The sequence below is a fragment of the Ascidia mentula genome, chromosome 6 (assembly GCF_947561715.1).
Source record: "Ascidia mentula chromosome 6, kaAscMent1.1, whole genome shotgun sequence".
Taxonomy (NCBI): Eukaryota; Metazoa; Chordata; class Ascidiacea; order Phlebobranchia; family Ascidiidae; genus Ascidia; species Ascidia mentula.
The window spans coordinates 6,233,270-6,253,617 of record NC_138571.1 but is presented as its reverse complement, the minus strand read 5'-3'; the positions used below and the strand labels follow the sequence as shown (position 1 = coordinate 6,253,617).

The following is a 20,348-nucleotide window of genomic DNA, read 5'->3' as shown; positions in this document are numbered from 1 at the left end:
AGCAAAATGTTTACGTCTAATATGAAAAGCTCCCAGTACATGAAATTAAAAATCACCAGGATTTGCTTTTTTCAATCACTATGATAAAATCCTCCCTTTGTTTGTCCGCCCGTCAGAATGGACAGTGCAGTGCGTGAAATGAATGCCACCATCACCAACCAAGAAAAGCAAGCCTTCTTCCTTATTGGCACGTAACGATTTGTTCTGTGTACCAAGTATAACTTTGAGTCAACCTTCTTCTAGCAAGCAGTTTAGAAACGTCGAGAGTCGGTTACAGATGGGATAAGTGCAAATGAGCAAATAAAACAGTGTTAGATCTGGAAAATTGATAAATTACAAAACATCGGACCAGCTTTATTGAAACAGTTTTCGCGAAAACACTGAATTTTTATATTTTGCCAATGACCAGTAATATTGTTTCAGATGTAAAAGAATTTTGATGAAGCTAATTGCAAACAATATATAAATCCATTGCCTATAATTAGATCTCTATGTTTAGTGCAAAAATAATTTACATTCTAATTGCCAACTGACAGGTAAAAGTATAGGCTAGTAAAGGAACCAGCTAACGATATGCTGGGTGTACTATTGCTCTGTCTACTGACAACTTTGCAAGTTGTGACATCGCAGCAATCAACTAATGAAAACTGCAAGGGATCAACCATTATACAATATTTCGGGGGCGATCAACTTCCACAACAACATCTCACGCAACCAGTCGGACCTTCTCGGCGTGGGCCATCTGGGCCACCAGGAAAACGTGGCCCCGTCGGTCCGATAGGGCTTCAAGGACAAAGGGTAATATTTATTTTTACGTTGTAATAACTACAGAAGTTATGAATACGCTACAACATGTTAAGAGATGAGGAAAAGCAAAAATCAACTTGTGTGGCAAAATTTTTGCTGAAATTATTTATTGCTTGGTTGAACTGATTAGTATTTGCTCCTTATATAAAAATATTTGTTGAATAAATAATGTTATTTTAGGGTGAAGTTGGACTTAAAGGCCAAAAAGGAGATCGACACGAAGAATCTGTTCTCATTCAATTAAAATCGCAGTTTGATGCACTGAGAATAAAAGGTTTATAGTTTTACTAAAATGCACATATGCTGGTAATGATGTCGGACTGCAAATAAAACTTTGCTTTTATATTTAGTTGAAGAAATTCCGACATCATGCAAAGAAGCAGCAACAAACATATCCGGTTATTATCTGATTTCTCCATTGGGACGACAAGAGATTCCGTTTTATGTCTTTTGCAACGGTATGTTTACACGTTGTTTTGTATGCTTTACCGGTTGTACGATATGCTTTACATATTGTACAGTATGTTTCACATGGCTTTTTCAAAGTCACGGAACCAATGTCAACAAGTATTCTCTGGTTCGACGCAATGTTTTGAAAAATATTTAAACTTTAACACAAGAAAAGAACTTCAAATCCATTTTAACATAAGTCCACTTCTATTTAAGCTTTGATTAACTTCAATGTTGCGCACTTTATTCTATTTTTGGACCAAAATTATTGTACAGATATTTTGTTGGTAATTTTTTAGCATTTAAACTATTGGTGGCGAGCCATTTTAATGCCTGCCCTCAGTTAATTTCACAAAAGTTTTATATATTTGTTACAGTGACCGATTCGCGAACAACAACTTCCATCAACCACGATAGCGAAGATGAAATACAGGCAACTAAATGCATTCTTAATAAATGTTACAGAAGGAAAGTGACTTACAATGTTGAATTTCGGCAAGTTGTGCAACTGGTTGATTCGTCTGAACACTGTAGACAATTCATCAAGGTAATGTTTCTGGTATTCAACAAGTGATGTTTATCAGTCATCCAAACCTATTATTCAAATACTTAAAATTTGTTAAACATTATTAGCAAAAAATATCATAAATCAGATAATACTATAATGTTTGACACAAAAGTCAACGTAACAAATCCTTAAGTGCAATTTATATGTAAAAATTGTATACCGCGAATTCAACCCTACATATGCATTTCATAAGTTCATTTGAATCTCTGAAGCAAAGGTGCCTCGTCCAACTACATTTGAAGGGACAAAAATTTGCTAAAACTTATTTGTACAAAATACAATCACAGTATCGATGCAAGGGAAGCCAACTGCTTACAAGTCGGCTAGGAGCTTGGGTTTCACGAAACGGGATTGAGAAATATTACTGGGGTGGAAGTGAAAGAGAAAACTACTGTGCGTGCGGAGTAACAGGTTAGATATACATGACGTGTGGTTAGGTGAACAAATTACAACAATGTTTGTTTGGTCTGATAGTCATACCAACTTCACTGATGGGACCTTATATGTCGAAACATTTGGCCATCTGTATGCAGCTTACACAAACCTTACTATTGGCTCCACTTTGCTGATCTTATGATTATTGTGACACGGGGCCTGACAGTACTATTGGTTGCGCATTGCTTGGCCATAATGTTTCCTGCTTGTTTTCTCCGTAAGGTTGCACCTAGCTTGGTTCCCAACGAATGACGGAGTCATATATAGTCAAGTCTTTGCTTGGCCGTTTGGTCAGCAAAGTCGTCTTATAGTCACACCAGCTGCATTGATGAGACCTTATAGGTCGTGACAGTAGTCATCCGTATGCAGCTCACACAAATTACAACAATGTTTGTTTCCAGCATCTTGTATTGACAACAATTACAAGTGCAACTGCGGCCAGAATTCAAACAGCGTGATAACATCAGATGAAGGTTATCTGACTATTAAAGCTGATCTCCCGGTGACAGAAATGCGTTTTGGCGACACTGACGGCCCAAGTGAAAGTGGATGGCATACACTAGGAAAGTTGGAGTGTTGGTGAAATATGTATATTTGAAAAACTGCTTGTAAATAATGTGCAACGCATTTATATTAAAACTCATTACCTGTATCTACAAAGAATAATCAGAGTAAATTTCCAACAATGCTCAGACAAAAATAAACATTAACCTGTATATCTGTATATCTGCGTAGCATAATCAGTAAAATACAGCTATTTCTGTCATACGAATTAGTAAATATGATGATTTATCACAAATTTTCGGAATGGTTTTGTTTTTGGGCAAACAAATACTTATACTTTTGGCAAACAAAGTATGTGTTTTGCAATGATAACAGAAAAATTAAATTGGCCTCTACTGGCAGACAATGATAACCCTGGTTGTGAAGTCTATACTTCATTGTATTCCAATATTATCGAGGAAAATAAAACCGTTATTTCACATTGTAAAAGTGATCTATCAAAAAAATCAGCAATTCGCTACAAGGAGACCCGTGTTCATGGTATGACTGGTCTGATGGACATCATTGAAAAGTATTTCCTCGTTGGCTTCTACAATATTGTTTTGTTCTCCGACAAGCAATGAGGGTCGCAATTTTGATTTCACTTGCTGTGGTCACCGGGTTTTCATACGAAAGAAATGTTAGGCGCAATTGAGAAACTGCAAGATTCGTAATTTTGACAACATTTTAGATTAACTTTGCAGAAAAGTTTTAATTGGAAATTAAGACAAGACTTTTTTGTTTTTGTAACGTGCTTTTTCAACGGATCGGCGGCGTTACACGCTACATAGCAGTTTTGGTCTTCAGCCCAAATGTGTTAAAATCGCGTCCCAAATTTTTCTATGTAGCCCGCGGAACACAACAGACACTTGTATTTAATACAACGGAAATGACCGGCACAACATCAACGCACCAGAACAGAAACGGTTTCTACAAACGAAAAAGAAATTCAATTGTATACAGTATACGGTTTGCAGACATTCTAGTACACTCAGCAAATTGTTTTGCGACCGATCTATAAGCAGGCACAGGCTGCCCGTCGCGAAATCACACTTCCAAATGTCACACAGTTTTCAGAGATAAACACAGTTGTCAGACGTAAACACTACCCACGCCTTATTCAAGTAGAATTCTTATTGAAATAAAATCCTTATTGTTAAAATACATGACAAAAACTGGCAACACAAAACAAGCAAACATAACCAAGCGGTCTGCACGCGCACAGCTACTGCGCAGCCTTTGTTACGAGTGTTGCGCCAAACATAGAAATAACAACAATAACGAAATGAACTCATAAATTTGGGTTTGGGATCTACAGGTTTGATGTCGGATTTATGCACACTTTCGATCGCAAACCCATAATGCTACCAATATGTACAATGTGACGATTCAGAATGGTTTGTGAATGATCTGGCAGTGGTGTTTTACGTATTCGATGGCCAAAAATACAAACGATATATTACATTTCTGTTTATCTCAAGAATGATCTGGCAGTAGTGTTTTACGTATTCGATAGCCAAAAATACAAACGATATGTTACATTTCTGTTTATCTCAAGAACATTTTGACAGAAATATTCTACATTATTTTAAGCATGAATGACAAATGTTTCACGTTTACCTTTTTGCCTTACTTTCCATCGCTGTATACAACATAAAAAACAGTCAGATTAACAAACAAGATACTCAAGACGAACAGTCATATAGTTATTGTAAGTTTGTGGATAAAGTCGCAGCTTGATGGCAATCACCGGTTGGAGAAATCGATTAGTAACCTTCGTTGTCCTGTCTGTATTCCCAACAAAAACCTTGAAAAGCATTTGCAAAAAGTTTTCAAAATTTGAAGCAAATGTGAATATTGTTACAATTTTAGAAACAATATACACAATGCACCAGAAGTTAGCCTATATTAAATTATAAGGAAAGGGGGTGGCGACAACAAGTGTGGTGGTGAAAGATTTATTGAAAGGGCGAAAGTAAATGGGGTTATTTGTCATTTTACGCTAAAGATAGCTAAACGTTCTTTGATTACAAATCAATGTCTCACATGGTTTCGTAGGAAATGACGCTTTGCCTCAAACAACACATTTAGTCCACCGATAAACAACTCGTGACAGTAGTGATGTGTATACGTTATTGGACAAGTACAGAGATTCCAAAACTGTGGACCATACCACCAGTAATGGGGCACGCGGCCACATTCAGAGGCCACATTTAAAATAATCGCTTTGTTTAAGTATTTCTAAATATTCTTCAACCGGACCTTGGCTCATTTCACCGACATCGCCTTTTGCTTGACAATAATGAGACTGTAGTTTGCCAATAATACCTAAAAAGTCCCGCCACGGACATAACATTTAGGACACGGAAAAAAAAGCGTGGAAACGTGATATAAACTAGCAAACCTACATCATTAGAGCTCTTGGAGTTCGCTACGTATTTCCAAGCCGACGAATTAGGTGGCAGATATGATATCTTGTAGGTCTTAACCCATTGTTGATGATTGCCATCGGCTCTTCCCTGTGTTATTACTCCTGTGACTTTTGTGGGATTCTGCAGTGCGACTTCAATGTATTCACCAACTTGTTCTGTAGAAAGAATTTTTTTACCAGTTTATAAGAAATATTAAGTTAATTACGTTGATTTGGAATCCATCCGCCAATATTCGTTCCCGGTATAAATGGCTGATCAAGTCTTCCAAACCAGGGTGCATGATATGTATTTGATATGGAATCAAAATAAGAGCTTGCTGTCATCGAACTATCTGGTATTATCGTACGGTTTCTTACTCCAAGACGGCAATCTGTTAATTCGCAAAATATTAAATATCTTGCAGTAAAGTTTCTGCAAACAAAACAAACACACCTTTTTCACAGTTACTACCTCCATACCACAGATCACAAACACATCGATATCCATTCAAAATATCAACACAAGTAGCACCGTTTTGACATGGATTAGAGGGCAAACAATCGTTTATATCTAAAATTCCATTTCTGTGTTATGACAAATAAATAAAATCTGGTATCAGTATTTTTACCTGATCTAAACGTGAACCAAGCCTCCTTACATGATGTTTTATTCGTTGCAAAATTGACTCCACTTGAATATTTGTAAAAAGTTACCAAACCCCCGACATTTTCTGCAAAACTATTATTGATAACAAAAAAGTTCTTTAAATCAACACAACAATTTGCAAAACCTTGTATAATTCCTTCTTGTACTGCTGCAGCACAAACCGAAGTATTGACGGCATAGGTGCCTGTTCCGCATGAGTAGGTATTGCCACGACAACCCGGTGGACAATCGACTTGGGCGACATCATTCTCACTGTTTCCCGTTGTCGAGCAAGTCACTAAAAGTTTGATTAACGTTAATTTTTTTGTTGTTACAGTGGCCATCTGTATGCAGCTTACCCAAGGTAAATTTTTGTTTGATTTCACAATGGATTACTACATATTTACACTTACCAGAAAATGTATAAGTGTAATTTGCTGCTGGGCAAGATATGCTTGTTACACCGTTTCTTGATTCACCAACATAACTCATTTGACCAAATCCACGGTAAATATCGACTGGTCCTCCACTTGCTACATGACAAATTTTTTCTTAACCACGCAAGACTTTTGTCGCATTTTCCACGTAATTATCTTACCATCTATCCACTGATCATGCATTGCAGCGAGACATATTGGACCTTTGGAATAATGTGAACTTCCACATAAAGTTGATGAACCGACCGTTGGACAGTTAGGAGGACAAATGACTCTCGATATGGAATAATTAAGAGCCGATAGTTTGGTGTTGCAATTCACTGTTAGAAATATAACAAGAGGTTTATTAAAACCAGCTTAAATGCAAACACCACGTACATGGTTTTTCTTGCGTTATGGGATAAATTGCCTATCTTGAAAATTCGTATGTTTGTGTCCTAATTTTTTTTAATAATTTGACGTTCAGCCTACTTTGGTCGCATTGTCCTTCGTAGAGTGATGTTTCAAAACCAAGCTTTTTACATGCTTGCACAGCACATAAAACATTTTAGGTCGGCAAAATTCTTGCTCACTAGATCGCAACAAAATACGTTTATCAGTTAATTGAGGTTAACACACGTCACATGGCAAAAGGTTCTGCAATTTATGCTACTGTGAATAATTGGACACTGACCTGCCATTAAATTATTTACTAAATTCATCAAATTCACTTGTTGAATAGTAAATAATAAATTAAATGCACTTACCAGTTAGAGCACACATATTCCTCATACAAAGAGCAAACGCCCAAAGTTTTAAATTCATGTCGGAATATTACAGTTACAAATGATTAAAAAAGAAGGCGATCTGCCTGATTTTGTTGCCTGTCCGAAAATAAAGTATACTATGCTGGTAAGGAAGACGTTATTGTCTGTCGAATCATCTAATGATAAATTAATGACATCTTCCTGCTCTCATATAGTATATGACGTGTCGTTTATGTGACGCATAACATAAACCAAACGATCGTATTCATGTATAAGATTAAGAGCACATTTTGCCTGGCGCGGGTTACGTTTTTCTCATTCTTGTGTTGGTCTCAACACAAATGACTGCAAATTTGCAGCAAGGTATGGCTTTAAATTAATTTCGAAATGATTTTCTAAATGCAGATCGAAAATTTAGAAAGCGATTTGATCCGCATTTGTTAACGTGTTCGTACTTTTGGAATATATGACGCCATTAGCGATCTATTTATATCATATATGATGTTCCTGATATATATTATATATATTGATTCGAAAAGACAGATCCGTCGGTCACCGATTCTCACAGGTTGATTCGTTTAAAGCACTTTTGACGTTTACTCTTTTTATATCATGTTAACATTATATTTTTTTCTACGCTACCACTAATTTAGCTGTAAAGTATAATGATATATTGATCACTATATTCGATGTAGAAGAGTAACTTTTAGGCTTGCCACATAATTCTGCCGTTTTTTCTTCTATAGTTACACACTATATACGGTAAACCAATTTAGTTACGCACTATACGGTGAACCAATATACATTATACTGTGGCAATGTGTATGTGCTGAGTTTTTTAATATCCAATTAGGCTCATGAAGTAACCCGTGCTGCTGTGATGGATTTCTTTGATTATCCAATGAGTGGTCTGATGTTGATTGATGGTAGGATGATACATATATAGTTACACGCTATACGGTTATTCTGTCAGGTAAAGTTTAAATGCGCGGTACCGCGTGGTACATAACCTATGCGAGCTGTGGTAAACTATCATCTTTCAAAGTATAACTTCCGACGACACCTTAGTGCCTTAGGAAGTTGTAAGGGTAGTTACGGGCGATAATAAGGACAACTGGGCACATGCCCTTTACAGCAGCATATTGTATACGAGCTGATTATGCAGCGTGCAAGAATACTAATTTCGTGCAATTGGCAAATTTTTTGGGGGGAAAATGCAGAAATATTTTCATGCTTATTTTTGGGACTTCATGAATTTTCTCTTCAAGCGAACAAGGTGTTTGAGTTGATGTGCTAACACAGTGGTTTCCAGCGATAGGCGATGCCTCATTAATTTAACATAGAAGGTTAAAAGTTAAAAGTGATAAAATAAATCTTTTTAATGATGAATTAACAAAGCTCTCATAGTTTGAACACAAAGTCCAATTCTTCATAGCTGTGTATCTCAACTATAATTAAAGGTTTTTTAAAGTGGATGCGGGATTCGAAGGACGGTGCATCGACGTTGACAAGTAGGTTTAGAGCAGGGATGTGAAACAGGCGGTCTGAGGGCCAAATATGATCCTTCGTGTCCCGTTTTGTGTCCCGCATGACATTTAATTTTACCCTTAGATTTAAGATTAAGCATCTCCAAACGACTGTCTAAAAAAAATTAAACAAGTTACGCTTAATATGATGTTAACGTTATGCTTGACATCGCTGTGCTACAAATAAAATTTAAATGGAATGATCGTAAGTGCTCTTAAACTTGGGGTCTGCAAGGCAAATACCCCTTTCGCCATGTGATTAAGACCTATAGGAAAAAAGGACAGAATTTCGGAATTATGCCAACAAAACCTCTAAAATTAAAATCTAATGTTAAGTGCTACATTTTCTTGTAGACACCTGCCTTGCTACCACTGGATGGTTCGAGAGAGCGTGAGGTACGGTGAAAAAGTGAAGAAGAAATGGGCACAGGTAGTGATTGCATGGAGTGTATTTTTGTGTCTGAGGTGGAGAATATTTACCAAATATTGTTTTAGGACGCGGCTTGCACCAAAGTACTTTTCCAACTACCAGAGGTGTTGGACAACTTTGCAAAACCAGCGAACCGTGACGCATTTCCGAAATGGGTCGATTTTCGTGGCGCTTTTCTCAGCCAGGTGAGCGATTGAACTGAGAACTCTGTTGGGATTTATGCAAAAATTTTATCTTATTTTGATATTAGATACTGTTCGTGACTGTAGATGGCCTCAAGAGCTATTGACAAAAAAGCGATAGTTTCTAAATGACGTTTCAACTGCACAGGGAGGAATCATTGAAACGTATCCCCCCTCAGAGAGTGTCACGTGTTTAACGGTGGACATGTTGATCGATCCCAAGGGGACCGTCCAAATGACGTCATGCAGGGACCAGATTCACGCTGAATCCCCTGAAATGCTGGGGCACCTCCATACCACAGGTTAGACCTTCATCTTTAAATACTTATCGTCATTTCTGTATTTTCTCTAAAATGGGTTCACAGTTTAGGTGTTAGTTTTTCGGTGTTTGTTGTACACAGCATGGGTATAGTGTTGTTTTTTTCTTAATCGTCCTGTTTGTCGTGTTGAATCTTCCGTTGGGTGTCGCTGTGTTGGTGGTAAAATCATCTTGGTATTAGCAAAATAACTGTAATGACAAATGACTTTTCTTTCTCGTATAACTTGTGGGAAAAATCAGATACCAAGCCTTTGTTGCCCATAACACAGTTTGGCAATTCTGATGCTTATTCAAAGAGTTACAGCAGAATAACAGTATGTATACCTGCACTTTCTTCCAGGCTTCTGTGGATCCAGTCCAGCTATTTGACGTCAGCTTGCGGATCGGTGAAGCGTGCCGTCGCGTGGAGTTATTGGTCACTTCTCGATCGATTACGTCACTTTCATTGACCCCATATCGATGCAACAGAGTTTGTGGGCAACCGACCTTACCTTGGGCTACAGGTGCATATTGGAATAATTTTAAACGCATAAGGATTTCGTAAACGTCTTGTCTCTTAGCAAACATTGTGTCATCATAGTACACTCATAGCATGCATCTTCAACACAATTTGAAAGTTTTCGCTTACAAGATCGTCACCAGACCTTACAGGTCAGTACACAGGACCTGTTTACAGCTCACTAAAAACTGTTGTGCTCTGTTACTGAAAAAATATCCTTGCTTTTAAAATCCATATGCAGTCATATAAGCTTTGCCCAAAGTAACCCAAAAACATTTATCGCCAGTCGTTGATTTTGTCATGAAACAGTTCCCATGCAATGGAGAACGTCTTCATGGCAGTTTGAAGAGCATTTCGTATTCTTCGAAACATTCACAACTTTTCTGTATTTATTGTAGCGACTAAATGGCGATGACACTCTCACTGCGTTGTGTTACATCGAGACTGAAGCATCACGTGTTTGCTGCCATTTAATAACTCATCCAAATGTAGTGTATATCTACTGAATTGTTTCGTAGCCATTGTAATTATTTTGTTTGACAACAGACTCCGGTCAATCTTAACCGGTATTGCGTGTTGAGCACAAACCTCATCCACAGCAACATGGCCGTTGTCCACATACAGCATCTTTTTCCAGGTAAGCTGGTTTTCCGGTAAACCAACAAAATATGTCAACAAAAGACTGTTTCGTTGTTTCAAGTTCTATTTTTTTCCTTTCGTACAGATGTGTCGCGCTCATGGGATTGGCTTTGATATCAAGGAACGACAAGAAACAGTTTTCACACTGGTTGATTCGTCCAAGCGCGAGGAGTTTGGAATGGTGTGAGTATAATTATTTCCCATAAACTATAAATTATTTAAGGCTGGTGCCGCTTTTTTTGTTAGCTGTAAAATATAAATTTTGAAAAATGCGTCTTATTCCGTAGTTATTGTACCCTACGCAAAAAATTAGATTACTTAGGATTTGAAAATAAATATTGTCAACACCTATCTTTGTCTTCGCCCCATTGACTTTGTAACCGTTTTTTACGTCACACAAGTCTGTGGGTGACGATCTTCCTGGAGCGCTCGCGGCTTTCGCGCGGAATCTGTTGATTATTCACCAGGAAATATCGGCTCCCAACATGCAGGGAGAAAACAACTTCAAAGTGGCGATGAACGACATTGAGGAAATATTGGGAGTTACAGCTCAGAACGAAAAAGAAGACGACACGACCAGCAGAGAACTGGTGCCGGTTTAGCGACAAAATAATATTTCTTTGCTGTTTTTTTAAAATGTTCGTGTTTTTTTTATTCTGCTGGTTGACGATGCATGACCGTGTGTCCGTATGCACACTATTTCTGTTACTGAAAAACACAAAGGTACTCCTTTGAAATTACGACCAAAAGTAATTTGGTTACACAATGAGAAGCGGATAATTTCCGCATGGTGTCGTTAAAGAGTATCAGCATTCGTACCTGTTGTCCCTAGGTGACTCAAGTATTTACACCCACTGTGTTTTGTCGAATTTAATATGTTGACGCGAAACGGTCGATTTTTTTATGTTTGAATCCAGTATTGCTTTTTTAATTTTACCTTAAGCTGCACACCAAGGTTAAAGATGGTTCTCGAACCATTGCAAATTATTTCCTATCGATAGTCACAATATTAAAGGACAATTCAGCGCAAGCACTTAACCGCTGCATCATATAAATTGTAGGCAACGTTACTTCGTTGAAAGTGGAAAAGACACACTCATCGTAAGCTAATGAACAATACCGAGTCACTTGGAAAACACGACTTCGAAAGATATTTTTAGAACGGATGCCAGCAGACATACACAGTGGCTTGGGGTTGATATATTTGACACTGCACAATTTTAGATTCGTTGACAAATTTTTCAAGTCAATGGTCATCTCCTCTGCACATGTGGTGGCCTGTCATGGTAGATTTGTCATCCACTGTTATTTTACCTGGTTAAGTAAAACTTTACTGAAAAAATAACACTATACAATTCTTTTGATTTAATTTCTTTGTTAACCGTTTCAGTACGAAGCTTCGTTGGTTTAACTGGTCCTTATACAAAATATCTACATCGCAATCATTTCTTGAAAATTTATATTTTACTGTGCTAATTGTTCAAAAACGACAGTCCTTTACGTAAATCTGCCAAATACCCAAACAAATATTGCAACAGGTTTTCAGGTTCACTTCTTTAAACAATTCAAAGCCACAAATTTAGCAGAACAAAATTTTACGGATCCAAAACATTTCGCACTAGCGCGTAAACGGCGTTTCATAGTTTTTAAAATAATATTCCCAACCTGGATATCGCAGGAATCCTACTTGCGCAATGTTAACACGAGCTTCAGGTATTACCACATATTGCTAAAAAACAACAAATATCATGAAGCGCGATGTCACCCATTTTTGATTTAATATGTTGTAAGAAGTTGTAACACCCCCAAAAAGAAACTTAACCTGTATTTCTCTGATAAAGTTCATTTAAACATATGGTAACGGCCTTTATTGAGCCAGCAACAAACTTGCGAAGGTGGCAGTGGACCAACGTTTTGAAAGTGCTGTGGCTGCATTTGTCCTGAAATGTCGGATATTGCGACAACGCGTTTGTTTTTGAATCTTTGCCCTATGGGATTATGTTTTTTGCCGACAAGCCTTTACCGGGCAATGCATAGGCCATGCAATATAAATTTCGATGCCAGCAGTCTCGAGTCCGTCGAATGGAGGATGCGATAGGCCATAAACCACGTCGAAACCTTCCTGTGCCATGTTTTATGACCAGTCGGGCGTGGCGTGCCTGTTTGGGTATCCCAAAGTTTTTTGCATTTGAATCAACAATTTGTTGGTCTTTCAGCTTTAGGCCATACAGTTTGTTGCTAATGCTGCCAGGCATATTACTCAATAAATCAAAACTCCTCTGGCAAGAAAACCACTTGTTTGGGCGACGTTTCGGTCGTTATGCAACAGACCTTTATCAGGACAAGTGAAGTGAAAAGCTAACAGGGCGATAAATAGCAACGCGTGAAAAGGCGAAAAAGGCGATTTCATGCAGTACGCCTGTATTTCGGCATCTTGCTGCACAGCTGCAATTCGAGTAAACTTTAAGCTTTTGATTAGACTGCTGCTGCAAAACACTACTAATAGCCTTGTCGGATGTGTCGGTGGTTAGGGCTGTTGGTGCTTGCGCTGGTAGTTGATATTACAGCGTTGCGTTTGCCAGCGTGGTCTTAGTGTTCGTGAACACTTCCTCACAATTTGATCATTCCAATTCGCAATTCTTCGGGGTTTCCTGATAAAGTTTCGGAAATAGACGACATGATGGTGACAGGCGCTGGGTGCAATGTGTTAATAAAAAATCAAAATGCTCGCATAATGCTAGAGCGTGGTTTGAATGGAATTTTGAACTGCCCGGACCTTCTAGGGTAGTGGTTTGTGCCATGATGGCAAAATCCAAGATGCCAAGATAAATCCGGATTTCCATAAATGAGAATATTCGTGCAATTGTGCCGTTGCCTGTAAAGTTGTTCATAGGTTTGTGCTTTTTTAGGTGTCAACAAAATGTCGACCTGCGGAACAAGTCCCAAATATACAAAAGACTTTGTCATCGACGTCGCAGTTACACCAGGCCTGGAACGTTGTTTTTGAAAATGCACATGTAATGTATCTTTATGCCGTAATGTCGATGTAACTTCAAACAAACGTCTTTGTTACGAGTTCTAAGTCCGACAGGCGCTTGTTGAAAAAGATCAGATCTATACGTAATAATTATAAATAAGTTGACACTCTTCTATCGAATATAGTGATCAATAGATCATTATACTTCACAGCTAAATTAGTGGTATACATAGGAAAATATATAATGCAAATACGATGTAAACAGATAAAATGTCAAAAGTCGGTGATCGACGGATCAGTCTGCGAAACAATATATATAATATATATCAGAAACATCATATATGAAATAAATATAACGCTAATTGTGACATATATTTCAAAAGTACGATGTGAACAAATGTGAATCAAAGCCCTTTCTAAAATTTTGGATCTGCATTTAGAAAATCATTTCGAAATTAATTTAAAGCCATACCTTGCCCCAAATTTGCAATCATTTGTGTTGAGGTGCTGTTAATCTGCATGAATACGATCGTTTGATTTATGTCATACGTCACATAATCGATTCTGCATGAGAGCAGGAAGTATTCATTAATTTATTATTAGACGATAAGAGACACAATAACGTCTTGCTTGCCAGCTTAGTATACTTTATTTTCGGACAGGCAACAAAATCAGGCAGATCACCATCCTTTCTAATCATTTGTAACTGTAATATTCCAACATGAAGTTAAAACTTTGGGCGTTTGCTCTTTGTATGAGGAATATATGTGCTCTAACTGGTAAGTGCATTTAATTTATTATTTACTACTCAACAAGTGAATTTGGTGAATTTAAGAAACGATTGAATGGCAGGTCAGTGTCCAATTATTCACTGTAGGATAAATTGCAGAAACTTTTTGCCATGTGACGTGTGTTAACTTCAGTTAACTGATAAAGATATTTTGCCTGCTCATATGATTGTACTTGCCTGAGTGTTGTGATCTAGTGAGCAAGAATTTTGCCGACCTCAAATGTTTTATGTGCTGTGCAAGCATGTAAACAGCTTGGTTTTGAAACATCACTCTACGAAGGACAATGCGACCACAGTAGGCTCAACGGCAAATTATTTAAAAAAATTAGGACACCAACAGACGAATCTTTAAGATAGGTAATTTATCCCATAACGCAAGAAAAACCTTCTACATGGTGTTTACATTTACGCTGGTGTCCACTTATCAATTGTTATATTTCTGACAGTGACTTGCAACACCAAACTATCAAGGGTTAATTATTCCATATCGAGAGTTATTTGTCCTCCTAACTGTCCAACGGTCGGTTCATCAACTTTATGTGGAAGTTCACATTATTCTAAAGGTCCAATATGTCTCGCTGCAATGCATGATCAGTGGATAGATGGTAAGATAATTACATGGCGAATGCGACAAAAGTGTTGCGTGGTTAAGAAAAATTTTGTCATGCAGCAAGTGGAGGACCAGTCGATATTTACCGTGGATTTGGTCAAATGAGTTATGTTGGTGAGTCAAGAAACGGAGTAACAAGCATATCTTGCCCAGCAGCAAATTACACTTATACATTTTCTGGTAAGTGAAAAAAAGCTGCATACAGATGGCTACTGTATCGTATAAAATAGTAACGTTAATCAAACTTTTAGTGACTTGCTCGACAACAGGAAATAGTGAGAATGATGTCGCCCAAGTCGATTGTCCACCGGGTTGTCGTGGCAATACCTACTCATGCGGAACAAGCACATATGCCGTCAATAGTTCGGTTTGTGCTGCAGCAGTGCAAGAAGGAATTATACAAGGTTTTGCAAATTGTTATATTGTGATTTACAGAACTTTTTTTGTTATCAATAATAGTATTGCAGAAAATGTCGGGGGTTTGGTAACTTTTTACAAATATGCAAGTGGAACCAATTTTGCAACGAATAAAACATCATGTGAGGAGGCTTGGTTCACGTTTAGATCAGGTAAAAATACTGATACCAGATTATATTTATTTGTCACCACACGGAAATGGAATTTTAGATATGAACGATTGTTTGCCTTCAAATCCATGTCAAAACGGTGCTGCTTGTGTTGATCTTTTGAATGGATATCGATGTGTTTGTGATCTGTGGTATGGAGGCAGTAACTGTGAAAAAGGTGCGTTTGTTTCGTTTGCAGAAACTTTACTGCAAGATATTTAATATTTGGTAAATATACAGATTGCAGTCTTGGAGTAAGAAACCGTACGATAATACCAGATAGTGCGATGACAGCAAGCTCTTATTTTGATTCCATATCAAATACATATAGTGCACCTTGGTTTGGAAGACTTGATGAGCCATTTATACCGGGAATTAATATTGGCGGATGGATTCCAAATCAACGTAATTAACTTAATATTTCTTATAAACTGGTAAAAAAGCTCTTTCTACAGCCAATGTTGGTGAATACATTGAAGTCGCACTGCAGAATCCCACAAACGTCACAGGCGTAATAACCCAGGGAAGAACCGATGGCAATCAACAACAATGGGTTAAGACCTACAAGATATCATACCTGCCACCTAATTCGTCGGTTTGGAAGTACATAGCGAACTCCCAGAGCTCTAATGATGTAGGTTTGCTAGTTTATATCACGTTGCCACGCGTTGTCATCCGTGACCTAAATGTTAAGTCCATAACAGAAGCTCGGTGGTAGGACTTTTTTGGAATTTTTGGCAAACTACAGTCTCACTTTATCAAGCGAAAGGCGATGTCGGTGAAATTAGCCAAGGTCCGGTTAAAGAATATTTAGAAATACTTAAACAAAGCGATTATTTGACATGTGGCCTCTGAATGTGGCCGAGTGCCCCATTATTGGTTCCATGGACCACAATTTTGGAATCTCTGTACTTGTCGAATAACGTATACATAACTCTACTGTCACGGATTGTTTATCGGTCGACTAAAAGTGTTGCTTGAGGCACAGCGACATTTCCTGCAATTATATAACCAATGTGAGACATTGATTTGTAATCAAACAACGTTTAGCTATCTTCAGCGTAAAATGACAAATAACCACATACTTTCGCGCTTCCAACATTTTCACCAACGCACATGTTGTCCCCAACCCCTTTCCGCACAATTTAAAATAACTTCTGGTGCACGGTGTTTATATTTTTTTAAATTACAACAATATTTACGAATTTGCTTTAAATTTTGAAAACTTTCTGCATACGTTTTCTTAAGGTTTTTATTGGGAATACAGACAGGACAACGAAGGTTACTAATCGATTTCTCCAACCGGTGATTGCCATCAAGCTGCGACTTTATCCACAAACTTACAATAACTATATGACTGTTCGTCTTGAGTATCTTGTTTGTTAATCTGACTGTTTTTTATGTTGTATACAGCGATGGAAAGTAATGCGAAAAAGAAAAAAACGTGACAGATTTGTCATTCATGCTTAAAATAATGTAAATAATTAAAATATCTTAGTTGTTTTTTGTGTAAGTCAAATTTGGTTTTGGGATAAATCGCATCATACAGTGTACAATATTTCTATCACAATGTACTTGAAATAAACGAAAATGTAACATATCATTTGTATTTGTCCATCGAATCGCTAAAACACCATTGCCAGAACATTTGCAAACTATTCTGAATCGTCACATTTCTACATATTGTTAGCATTATGGGTTTGCGATCGAATGTGTGTAGAAAACCGGCATCAAATCTAAAAGTCTTGTCCTAATTTCCAATTAAAACTTTTCTGTAAAGTTAATCGAAAAGGTTAGAAGACGTCAAAATTCCGAATCATGCAGTTTCTCAATTGCGCTTAACATTTATTTCGTTTGAAACCCGGTGACCGCAGCAAGTGAAATCAAAATTGCCACCCTCATTGCTTGCGGGAGAACAAACAAGATTGCAGGAAGAAAAACAAGAAGTCAACGCGGAAGTACTTTTCAGCGATGTCCAGACCAGTCATACTATGAACGCGGGTCAAAATTTTAGCGAATTGCTGATTTTTTGATAGATCACTTTTGCAATGTGAAACTAAACGATTTTTTTTTCTCGAAAAATAACCCATAAATTTAAAATGCAATGCGGTATAGATATCAAAACCAGGGTTATCATTGTCTGCCAGTAGAGGCCATTCCAATATTTCTGTTATCATTGCAAAACACATAACTATTTGTTTACCCAAGAACAAAACCAAGCCAAAAATATGTGATATATCATCATATTTACTAATTTGTATGCTATCAATAGTTCTATTTCACTGATTATGCTACGTAGATATACAGACATGCAGATTAATCTTTATTCTTGTCTGGGCATTGTTGGAAATTTAGTGATTATGCTACGTAGATATAAAGGTAATAAGTTTTATTAAATTGCGTTGCACATTACATACAAGCAGTTTTTCAAATATACATATTTCACCAACATTCCAACTTTCCAAGTGTATGCCATCCACTTTCATTTGAGTCGTCAGTGTCGCCAAAACGCATTTCTGTCACCGGGAGATCATCTTTAATAGTCAGATAACCTTCATCTGATGTTATCACGCTGTTTGAATTCTGACCGCAGTTGCATTTGTGAGTGTTGTCAATACAAGATGCTGGAAACAAACATTGTTGTAATTTGTTCACCTAACCACACGTCATGTATATCACATCATCTGTTTCTCCGCACGCACAGTAGTTTTCCCTCTCACTTCCACCCCAGTAATATTTTTCAATCCCGTTTCGCGAAACCCATGCAAGCTCCTACCCGATCTGTAAGCAGCCTGCTTCCCTTGCATCGATACTGTGATTGTATTTTGTACAAATAAGTTTTAGCAAATTTCTGTATTCCTTCAAATGTAATTGACGAGGCATCTTTGCTTTACAGATTCAAATGAACTTATGACACGCATATGTGGGGTTTAATTCGCGGTATACACTTTTCACATATAAAGTGCATGTAAGGATTTGTTACGTTGACTTTCCAGATGTGTCAAGCATTATAGCATTATCTGATTTATTTCCCACTTTTTCTAATACTGTTTAACAAATTTCAAGTATTTGAATAATGTGGTTTGGATGCCTGATAAACATCACTTATTAAATACCAGAAAACATTACCTTGATGAATTGTCTGCAGTGTTCAGACGAATCAAGCAGTTGCACAATTTGCCGAAATGCAGCATTGTAAATCACTTTCCTTCTGTAACATTTATTAGGACTGCATTTAGTTGCCTGTATTTCATCTTCGCTATCGTGATTGATGGAAGTTGTTGTTCGCGAATCAGTCACTGTAACAAATATATAAACTTTTAATAAAATTAACTGGATTTAAATGCATGGCCACCAATCGTTCAAATGCAAAAAGTTTACCAACAAAATATCTGTACAACAATTTTCTATCAGAAAAAGTCTCCGATATTGACGTTTAGCCTAAAAGGTCAAAAATAGAATTAAGTGCGCAATACTGAAGTTAATGAAATGCAATGAGCTTAAATAGAAGTGGACTTGTGTTAAAAATGTGTTTTGACGATCTCTTCTTGTGTTAAAGTTTAAATATTTTTCAAAACATTGCGTCGAACCAGAGAATACTTGTTGATATTGGCTACGTGACTTTGAACAATGTTAAACATACCGTGCAACATGAAAACCGTACTGAACAACGTGTAAACATACCGTTACAAAACGCATAAAACGGAACCTCTTGTCGTCCCATTGGAGAAATCAGATAATAACCGGATATGTTTGTTGCTTCCTTGCATGATGTCGGAATTTCTTCAACTAAATATAACAAGCAAAATTTTATGTGCAGTCCGTCACTATTACAGCATGCATATATGCACTTTAGTAAAAGTATAAACCTTTTATTCTAAGTGCATCAAACTGCGATTTTAATTGAATAAGAACGGATTCTTCGTGTCGATCTCCTTTTTGACCTTTAAGTCCAACTTCCCCCTAAAATAACATTTGTTATTTTGTTTATATAAGGAGCAAATACAAATCAGTTCAACCAAGCAATGAAATGATTTCAGCAAAAATTTGCCACACAATTTGATTTTTGCTTTTCCCTCATCTCTTCTCATGTTGTAGCGTTTCTAACTATTTTGTAGTTATTACAATGAAATAAAAATATTACCTTTTGGCCTTGAAGCCCCACCAGACCGACGGGGCCACGTTTTCCTGGTGGCCCAGCTGGCCCACGCTGAGAAGGTCCGACTGGTTGAACGTGATGTTGTGTTGGAAGTTGATCGCCCCCGAAATATTGTATAATGGTTGTTCCCTTGCAATTTTCATTAGTTGATTGCTGCGATGTGACAACTTGCAAAGTTGTCAGCAGATAGAACAGAAGTACACCCAGCATTTCGTTAGCTGGGTCTTTCACTAGCCTGTACTTTTACCTGTCAGTTGGAAATTAGAATGTAAATTATTTTTGTCCTAAACATAGAGATCTTATTATAAACAAGGGATTTACATATTATTAGCTTTTTCAAAATCCTTTTACATCTGAAAAATTAATATTGGTCATATTGACAAATAAGACATTGCATCGTTTTCGCAAAAACTACTTCAATAAAGCTGATCCGAAGTGTTGTAATTTCTCAATTTTCCAGATCTAATACTGTTTTATTTACTCATTTGAACTCATTCCTTCTGTAACCGAATCTCAAACTTTTTGAACTGCTTGCCAGAAGAAAGTTGACTCAAAGTCATACTTGGTACACAGCAAAAAATTGTTACGTGCTAATGAGGAAGTAGACCT

General features: G+C 37.2%; 3 protein-coding genes and 1 pseudogene across 6 annotated transcripts; 2 read left to right on the top strand and 2 right to left on the bottom strand.

Annotated features, from left to right (window-relative positions):
• Nucleotides 1-534: 534 nt before the first annotated feature.
• LOC145906174 (contactin-associated protein-like 5) lies at nucleotides 535-3,267 on the top strand. Its single transcript, XM_082993591.1, has 6 exons — nucleotides 535-798; nucleotides 988-1,081; nucleotides 1,158-1,265; nucleotides 1,635-1,804; nucleotides 2,113-2,236; nucleotides 2,662-3,267. Exons 1-6 carry the CDS (start codon nucleotides 574-576, stop codon nucleotides 2,841-2,843), a joined length of 903 nt encoding a protein of 300 aa, XP_082849717.1. The 5' UTR covers nucleotides 535-573; the 3' UTR covers nucleotides 2,844-3,267.
• Nucleotides 3,268-4,441: 1,174 nt separating this feature from the next.
• On the bottom strand, nucleotides 4,442-7,167 carry LOC145906165 (uncharacterized). 2 transcript variants are annotated; one of them, XM_082993580.1, is made up of 9 exons: nucleotides 7,043-7,167; nucleotides 6,458-6,616; nucleotides 6,273-6,392; nucleotides 6,005-6,157; nucleotides 5,843-5,944; nucleotides 5,668-5,784; nucleotides 5,441-5,605; nucleotides 5,212-5,390; nucleotides 4,442-4,610 (listed from the first exon to the last, which is right to left on the bottom strand). In XM_082993580.1, exons 1-9 carry the CDS (start codon nucleotides 7,098-7,100, stop codon nucleotides 4,473-4,475), a joined length of 1,191 nt encoding a protein of 396 aa, XP_082849706.1. In that variant the 5' UTR covers nucleotides 7,101-7,167; the 3' UTR covers nucleotides 4,442-4,472. The 2 variants fall into 2 exon arrangements, with proteins under 2 accessions (XP_082849706.1, XP_082849705.1); XM_082993579.1 differs by having other exon boundaries at nucleotides 5,843-6,157.
• Nucleotides 7,168-14,316: 7,149 nt separating this feature from the next.
• On the top strand, nucleotides 14,317-17,105 carry LOC145906164 (retinoschisin-like). Of its 2 annotated transcripts, XM_082993578.1 has the most exons (9): nucleotides 14,317-14,393; nucleotides 14,851-15,009; nucleotides 15,075-15,194; nucleotides 15,266-15,418; nucleotides 15,482-15,583; nucleotides 15,642-15,758; nucleotides 15,821-15,985; nucleotides 16,036-16,214; nucleotides 16,829-17,105. In XM_082993578.1, the coding sequence occupies exons 1-9, from the start codon at nucleotides 14,336-14,338 to the stop codon at nucleotides 16,964-16,966; spliced, it is 1,191 nt and encodes a 396-aa protein (XP_082849704.1). In that variant the 5' UTR covers nucleotides 14,317-14,335; the 3' UTR covers nucleotides 16,967-17,105. The 2 variants fall into 2 exon arrangements, with proteins under 2 accessions (XP_082849704.1, XP_082849703.1); XM_082993577.1 differs by having other exon boundaries at nucleotides 15,266-15,583.
• Nucleotides 17,106-18,022: 917 nt separating this feature from the next.
• LOC145906181 (contactin-associated protein-like 5) lies at nucleotides 18,023-19,894 on the bottom strand (annotated as a pseudogene). The gene is made up of 5 exons (XR_014402803.1): nucleotides 19,725-19,894; nucleotides 19,450-19,543; nucleotides 19,265-19,369; nucleotides 18,710-18,879; nucleotides 18,023-18,392 (listed from the first exon to the last, which is right to left on the bottom strand). The product of XR_014402803.1 is annotated as a contactin-associated protein-like 5 (transcript).
• Between the last annotated feature and the right edge of the window lie 454 nt (nucleotides 19,895-20,348).

Excerpts from the sequence above, each read along its gene's own strand:
- LOC145906165 (XM_082993579.1), bottom strand. The coding sequence starts at position 7,100 with ATGAATTTAAAACTTTGGGCGTTTGCTCTTTGTATGAGGAATATGTGT. Across the intron at positions 6,617-7,042 it reads GAATATGTGTGCTCTAACTG|TGAATTGCAACACCAAACTA; the intron begins GTAAGTGCATTT and ends TATTTCTAACAG. Across the intron at positions 6,393-6,457 it reads GCATGATCAGTGGATAGATG|CAAGTGGAGGACCAGTCGAT; the intron begins GTAAGATAATTA and ends TTTGTCATGTAG.
- LOC145906174 (XM_082993591.1), top strand. The coding sequence starts at position 574 with ATGCTGGGTGTACTATTGCTCTGTCTACTGACAACTTTGCAAGTTGTG. Across the intron at positions 1,082-1,157 it reads TGATGCACTGAGAATAAAAG|TTGAAGAAATTCCGACATCA; the intron begins GTTTATAGTTTT and ends TTTTATATTTAG. Across the intron at positions 2,237-2,661 it reads CTGTGCGTGCGGAGTAACAG|CATCTTGTATTGACAACAAT; the intron begins GTTAGATATACA and ends GTTTGTTTCCAG.
- LOC145906164 (XM_082993577.1), top strand. The coding sequence starts at position 14,336 with ATGAAGTTAAAACTTTGGGCGTTTGCTCTTTGTATGAGGAATATATGT. Across the intron at positions 14,394-14,850 it reads GAATATATGTGCTCTAACTG|TGACTTGCAACACCAAACTA; the intron begins GTAAGTGCATTT and ends TATTTCTGACAG. Across the intron at positions 15,759-15,820 it reads AGGCAGTAACTGTGAAAAAG|ATTGCAGTCTTGGAGTAAGA; the intron begins GTGCGTTTGTTT and ends GTAAATATACAG.